General features: G+C 42.7%; 1 protein-coding gene across 1 annotated transcript in view; it reads left to right on the top strand.

The window, feature by feature from the left end:
• Positions 1-7500, top strand: part of LOC111231678 (polypeptide N-acetylgalactosaminyltransferase 14-like) — a 134071-nt gene that overhangs the window by 103454 nt on the left and 23117 nt on the right. The window contains exons 6-8 of the mRNA XM_022758889.1: positions 717-838; positions 5153-5240; positions 7312-7396. Of these exons, the coding sequence (XP_022614610.1) occupies positions 717-838; positions 5153-5240; positions 7312-7396 (295 nt within the window). The remainder of the gene's footprint in view (positions 1-716; positions 839-5152; positions 5241-7311; positions 7397-7500) is intronic.

The following is a 7500-nucleotide window of genomic DNA, read 5'->3' as shown; positions in this document are numbered from 1 at the left end:
GAAATAGAAGAGAATCTTTTATTTTAACTAAAGATCTATTATTTACATCTAAATCTAAATCTAAATCTGTCAGAAATGGCGGCCATCTTGGAAAACAGCTGTTGTTTTTAAACTTCTAGTGGCTAATGGGATTTTTCCAATTAAATAGATATGGCAGTTGTCATATTTTGGTTGTTATTTAATCATTTTTTTCTTGTTAAATAGAAGAGAATCTTTTTTTTCTTTTTTAACTTTACATCTTTTATTTACGTCCTAAAATGTAGGATTGAGGTGGATGTGTTTCCTTTGCCAGGAATGGCGGCCATCTTGGAAAATGGTGGTCATTTTGAAATTTCAATTGAATCAAATGCCCCAAGGTCACACATTATTAGTAGTAGCATTAGATAAAGCAGTTGTCATATTTTCATTATAATTAATTTCTTTTCTTTTTAAAATGTATTTTTCTCATTTTCTCTCAGTTCGTAGTTTGTTACGTGGAAAAAAGAAAAATCATAATGAAAATAGAAGAAAATCTTTTTATTTACATCCTCAGAGTCAAAGATTCAACAGGAGAATCAATGAAATCTGTCCCGTGGGTGAAGTTCAGTTTGTGCTTCCTGTGCCTGAAATGGCAGCCATCTTGGAAAATGGCAGCAATAACTTGGACAGTAACTGGGATCTTGTTTGTGCGTACGAAGCATTTTAAAGCGTCACACCTGTCTGTGTCTGTGGGTCAGGTCTGATCAGGTCCAGAGTGCGGGGGGCCGACGCCGCCCGGGCAGGCGTCCTCACCTTCCTGGACAGCCACTGTGAGGTCAACAAGGACTGGCTGCCCCCCCTCCTGCAGAGGATCAAACAGGTGGGTGTGTGTGTGTGTGTGTGTGTGTGTGTGGGGGGGGTCAATAGCACCATGGGGGAAAATAGCCGTCGGTCTGATTGTCTCTCATTAAGAAATAAGTGCTGCACTCCCCCCCCCCTCTCCTCCTCTCCTCTCCTCCTCCTCTCCTCTCCTCTCCTCCTCTCCTCCTCTCCTCTCCTCCTACTCTCCTCCTCCTCCTACTCTCCTCTCCTCTCCTCTCCTCCTCTCCTCTCCTCCTCCCCCTGGTCTTTTCTCTTACATCACATTTCTTTCCTTAAACCTCTTCTCCTCCTTTCTCTTCTTCCTTTCTTCACCTCCTCTCTAACCTTTACTGCTCTTCACACCTCCTCTCCTTGTCTCTCCTCCTTTCATCATCCTCCTCTTCATGGCACCTCTGTTTGTTCAGCTGTATTTCTTCTCCTTGCTGTCCTTTGCTCCTTTCTTTTGCCTGTACCTCCTCCTCTGTGCTCCTCTTTCCTCATGTCACCTCCTCCTTTTACACCCATCATCTCGTTCTATTGTCTTTCCTTTAGTCTCCTCTCACCTTCCCTTCTCCTTCCCCTCTTCATTTTCTCAGCCCCTCCTCCTCCTCCTCCCCTGATGCATCAGTTCAACAGTTGTTCTTTCTGATATTAACGACCTTTGATCTCCGTCTACAGAGCAGCGATCGATCAGTAAAACCAGCACTGAGCCTGATTTGTTTCATCATCCATATTCATACTCACGCTGTGTGTGTGTGTGTGTGTGTGTGTGTGTGTGTGTGTACCTGAGCCATTTGTCACTGTCTGTCCACTCACTCTATTGTCACACATTCAGATTTAAATGTATGAGGTATTGATCCAGGTGAACACACACACGCTCGGGCAGAACCACAGACCAACGTAAAGGCCTGTTCCCTTCAAAATAAGAGTCTGTCTCAGCGATGGAGAGGGCTGAGGTCCGGGTGAACCTCTGCTCTGCTTTCAGCATCACACTCTTTTATTCGGAGCTACGTTCATGTGTGAGGGAAAGTTTCCTCCAGTCTTTGACATGTTGCTGCTGGATGTCAACAAACGAATCATTGTTTTATCATTAATGTCAAACGACTCTTGTAGTTTAATCAGTCAGTAAATAAATTCCTTTAATGCTAATTGATTCTCCGCAGCGCTGACTCAGCCCACATCCATCACATTAAAGTGTAAGCGGTTCTTGTTCTCCACACATCTGCATCTGAATAATAAGATGTGTCAGTTTTGTTAGTCAAAAACTGGTTCACACTGTTCGTGTCAGGAGAGGATGGTGAGTGGGGTTCGTTTAGTGACAGAGCAGATTTGCTGCTTTTTTATGTTGCATTGTGGAAAAGTTTGAATCTATTACATATAGTTGAATAAAATAAATATGAGAGGACTAAAAAAATGAATAATAAATAGTGAGTAATGAGAGATTTCAGGTGGATTCCCAGTGTGATGCATTTCCTGATTGAAAAAGTTCATCTGCAGGATAAAGTTACAGACTGGTCCAGCAGAGAGCAGGAACATACGTCTCTCTGAGATTAAAGATACAGCTCAAAGAACATACAGTTCCACTTTCTTTAGATCTAATCAATCCTTTATTCCAGTCAACACAAACAGGTTCAGCTGATCTCAAGATTAAATATTGAGATCAAAAGTAAACAAATAGAAAATCAGATAACAGCAGCTGAATTCTCCACAGAGGTTTCCTCCTCCACAACAAACAGACCAGTTTAAGTTCCACACGACTAAAATCCTTCATCTGCTTATAGAATATAGAATATATATATATATATACACATATATATATATAGAGAGAGAATATTATATATGATATATATAAATATAGAGTTGAAAACCATCAATGTGTAAAAAGTGAATCTTAAAAGTCCTCGCTGCAGTCGGACCCAGTTCGAGTCCCGCATCAGACGGCCCTTTGCTGCATGTCATTCCCCCTCTCTCTGCCTCCCCATGTCCTGTCTCTCTCTACTGCACTGTCAATAAAGGCATAAAAGGCACAAAAAAATAATCAAAAAAAAAAAAAACTAGATTAGAGTCAACAACACAACACAACACTGACACATGATCAAAGGATATGATGTCACTGACAGGCGACCAACAACTCAACAACATATAGAACACAGGTCTAGTTGTTTTTAGACATTTAATGTGTAAAAGTTACAGATTTTAACTTTAAATAAAGTGACTGCAGCTGAAGTCACTCTGAACAACTCTGATCTGTTGTATTGTGGCCTTACGACATGATGATCAATACATCACTGAGGCAGGAGAGATGTATGAAGGATGATGATGACGATGATGAAGATACAGGATGTTTGGGGGTCGGTTTTCCTCATCAAACGTTCTCCTTTCAATTCAGGTGGAAAAAAGAAGAAGAAGCGGCTTAAATTAAGAAATTGCTCCCGAGCGATTTGAGAGTAACACTCATCCAATTACAACAGTAATGTCGCGAATGCTTCACCCCGAGCGCGGCGCGGTGTCATTACCCTAACAGCTATTAAAGCAGATGCGGTGCTTTGTAATGTTGGCTGGAGCTCTGGAGGGATGCAGCCCGCCTCCCCTTCCACTGACCCCGGAGCTAATGGTCCAGAACCGCTCCACCTGCTCTGTAATATCACCGGCTGAAGACGCATCCAGCCGTTTGGCCAAACTAATAGAGGGACACTCCATGATTTAACAGGGAGCTCAAGTGTGTGTGTGTGTGTTGTTATACTTTTATCCTTGTAAAGAGCGAATGGTGCCATCAAGGTAGAAATATGAGAGAAACCACGTACAGACCTGGACTTGGTTTGAGGGTTAAAGAGGTAATAACTAAAGTAAATCCAGGAGAGTCTGATGTTTCTCTGGGTGATTAAACAGGATGGGGGGATGTGGGTGTTTTGATATTTGATCTTTTTATACGCTCATTAGACTCTAAGGAACAATTCTTCAGTCTAAATGACCAGTCACAAATATTAAGCATTACGTATATAATTTACTTAAATGTGCACTTCATTTCTTCACCCTGCAGACGTGGTTTGATCTTGCAGATGAGAATTAAATGGACACTTTTATATTTTGTTCTGATATCCTGTAAAAACGTCTCTCACGTCTCTGCGTTAAGTTTGGAGCTTGGATCAGGACGTGTTGACCACACCTGTGTGCTGTTTAAGGGTTAATTAGAAATGTGATATTGTGCTGTAGTAATTATTGTTCACACACACACACACACACACACACACGATATTAACTGAAGAGTCCAACAGTTTGTTTACTGGTTGAGAAAAGTGCATCGTCTGCAAAGAAAAGTAAAACCAGAAGATGACGTTGATCACAGGGATCAACAAGAAGGACACCAAACTCTGCACACAATCTCAGTAAATGTCACAGTCCCCAAGAGTGAAATAGAATAGAATAGAATAGAATAGAAAAGAGTGGAAAAGAACAGAAGAACAGAATAGAACTGAACTGAATAGAATGGACTGCCTTTCTTGTCATTGAACCCGTCATACAGTGAAATTTGTTGTGCAGCTCCTGAGGACGTTTCACACTTTCATCCATCCACACACACACACACACACACACACACACACACCTGTCCAAGCAGGTGAGTGACAACAAAGCAGCCAACAGATTGAAAAGATATTTTAAAAATAGTGATATAAAGTGCAGTTATGTCTATGAGATATATGAATCGTACAGATGTCGACACAGTGTCGACCTACAGGCGTCCTCTAGACAAACTGGTGTGTTTTAAACAAGAGCAGCATCAACATCTACAGACACTGACGGGATTACTGAACACACACTCAGTCACGGTTTTTTGTACGTGAAAGATGAAAACCTCCTCACTCTGTCAGGTGAAGGCTGAATCGAGTCCTTGTGTGTCGACATTCACTCCGTCATTATTTTTCTGCTGCTTCTTGATGAAATCTGTTTAATTTGAGAGACTTCTCAGCGTTTCTTATTTTCCAGCGGCTCAGTGTTCTGACGTCGTCGCTGGTGAAGTGAATAAAATGGGATTGAATTGCAGTGAACTGAGGCAGAGGTCACTCTCACCTCACTAACTGTGCTGTGTGCACGATTGGTGTTGAATGACTGAAATTCCTTTTAATGTGCTGCAGTGTAATGACCTTGGAACATACACTGTTTCACACACACACACACACACACTGAACACCTCATTTATTGGAGTCTGATCTGCACAGGAACATCCTCTCCTCTTATTTCTTCTTCTCTTGTTTGTCTGGTTTTTCTTTGAAGCAGTTTCTGTTATTTTTACTTCCTGAATGTGTGTGTGTGTGTGTTTTGTGTTTGTGTCCAGGACCCAACCCGTGTGGTCAGCCCGGTCATTGACATCATCAACATGGACACGTTCGCCTACGTGGCGGCCTCGGCTGATCTGCGTGGAGGTATGGAAACGCTCCTTCAGCGTGTCGGTGGATGACAGAGAATCCTCCTGTGTGATGAGTTCATGAACCTGGAACCAGAAACCTTTGAGGCCTTAGTTTCAACAGACGACCTGCAGTGACTTTATTCTTGTGATTTTTGATTTTCTTTAAATTCAGAAACAACCCATGCACAAATGTAATATATGAAGATATACAGAGAAATACCCGAGGTGACGAGATATTATCAGGAGAAAGGACTTTGTTATCTCGACTTAACAAGATATTATATGGGGAAAACAATTTTTCTGTTATCTTGACATAACGAGATATCCTCAGGAGAAAAGGATTTTGACTGAACCTCATCCACTCAGTCGCAGTAACACTCCTCCTTAGCAACAGTCCTCCGTCTGCATCTGATCTCTGATTAACAGAGACATTATAATGAGGAAACAAGCTTTGTTATCTGGAGATAAAGGGATAATTATCTCGTTATCTCGGGATAACGAGCGTTGTTATCTCGAGATGAGTATGGCCTTTCTCTGCTTCCGTAGTTTTGCTTGTTGAAGAGCGATTGTGTTTAAATCTTGGAAAGCTGAAGCTGACTGGCAGCAGTGAAGGTGAGGACGCAGGTCTTCTCTCTGGTGAACTGAGCGGCAGTTACAGACGAGCTGAAGCCAAATGACCTGATAAAACATCAGAACAAAACAGCAGCTGTGTTCTCCGCTCGTCTCCCTCCGTCATCCCTCGCTCTGTCTGAAGCCGTCTCCCCTGAGAGCTCCACAGCCCCTCTCTCTTTCCATTAGCCCGTCTTCTTCCAGTCCTCTTCTCCTGGAAACAGCAGTCTGCCAATCAATGCTGATAATAGCCCTGTCCACTACACACACACACGCACGCACGCACGCACGCACGCACTCACACACCAACGCACGCACGCACGCACGCACACACTCACACACTCACGCACGCACGCACGCACGCACACACCAACATGGGGATCGATGGTGATAGTTGGGCTCACAAAGGACATTTTAATTATAGACGAAGTCGTCCTTCATAATATAAAAAAGATGGTTACAAGATGGACTTTCATTGATCCACACACACAGACACACAGACACACACACACACACACATGTTGAGACACACAGACACACACACACACACACACACACATGTTGAGACACACAGACACACACACACACACACATGTTGAGACACACAGACACACACACACACACACACATGTTGAGACACACAGACACACACACACACACAGACACACAGATGGGGGATGGGAGTGCTGTGGCAGCAGCTCCTTGGCCTGCTGTACTGCCATATCAGCAAACACAAACACACACACACAGAAACACATGGGTTATTGACAATTAAAAAGACACAGATCAAATCAAACTGAACTGATTGATGTTAATATATAAATTCCTTGTTTTCTTTTTTCTGAGTTTAGCTGCTGATTTTGATCATTTTCCAGATGAAATATCACCGTGTGTTTTCAGGATTCAAGAGAAAACTGAATCTGTTACAGCTGCCTCCTGTTCACACCTGCTTCCTTCATACAGCGTTTTCCTTTAAAGCTCCTCCAGTGTAAAGGTCTGTGTCCATGTGTAGTGTGATTATAGATCAGCTCTAGCTTCTATATTAATACTGTGAAAGTATCAAAGCCTCAGTCCACAGAGAAATGCACACAGCCTGTATTCAGAAACTGAGCCTTAAAACCAGCCGTCAGGACTTCTGGAACTTTGTGATGTCACAACAAAGCAGTCACCAAGCCCCGCCCACCTGGACCCACCGTCCAAACCTTGCAGGATTTGGCTCAGAGCCTCCTCTCTTCTGATTGGCTCTCCGACCTGTTGTTACTAGAGCTGCAGAGAGAAGCCTGAGAGAGGAGATGTTAAACTACACTGAGATGGTTTTTATATCTTCTGGATCAACACTTCAGATAAAACACAGAAGAAGAAGAAAATATGGAGCTTTAAATCTAGTGAATCCCTGGTACAGATTTCTTGTTTGATATAATATATATGTATATGGTTGAATGTAAATGTGTTTATTGTGTTTGTTCCTCCTCACTCAGGTTTTGATTGGAGCCTCCATTTTAAGTGGGAGCAGCTGTCACCAGAACAGAGGGCTCGCCGGATCGACCCCACTCAGCCAATCAAGTAATTCACACACACACACACACACACACACACACACACACACACACACACACGTGTACACACAACCTCAGAGCTGATGAAGTAAGTGTAGAGGAGCAGAAAGA

The sequence above is a fragment of the Seriola dumerili genome, unplaced genomic scaffold (assembly GCF_002260705.1).
Source record: "Seriola dumerili isolate Sdu_G_001 unplaced genomic scaffold, Sdu_1.0 BDQW01000312.1, whole genome shotgun sequence".
NCBI lineage: Eukaryota > Metazoa > Chordata > Actinopteri > Carangiformes > Carangidae > Seriola > Seriola dumerili.
The sequence above is the reverse complement of the archived record's forward strand: the minus strand, read 5'-3'. Positions and strand labels throughout refer to the sequence as shown.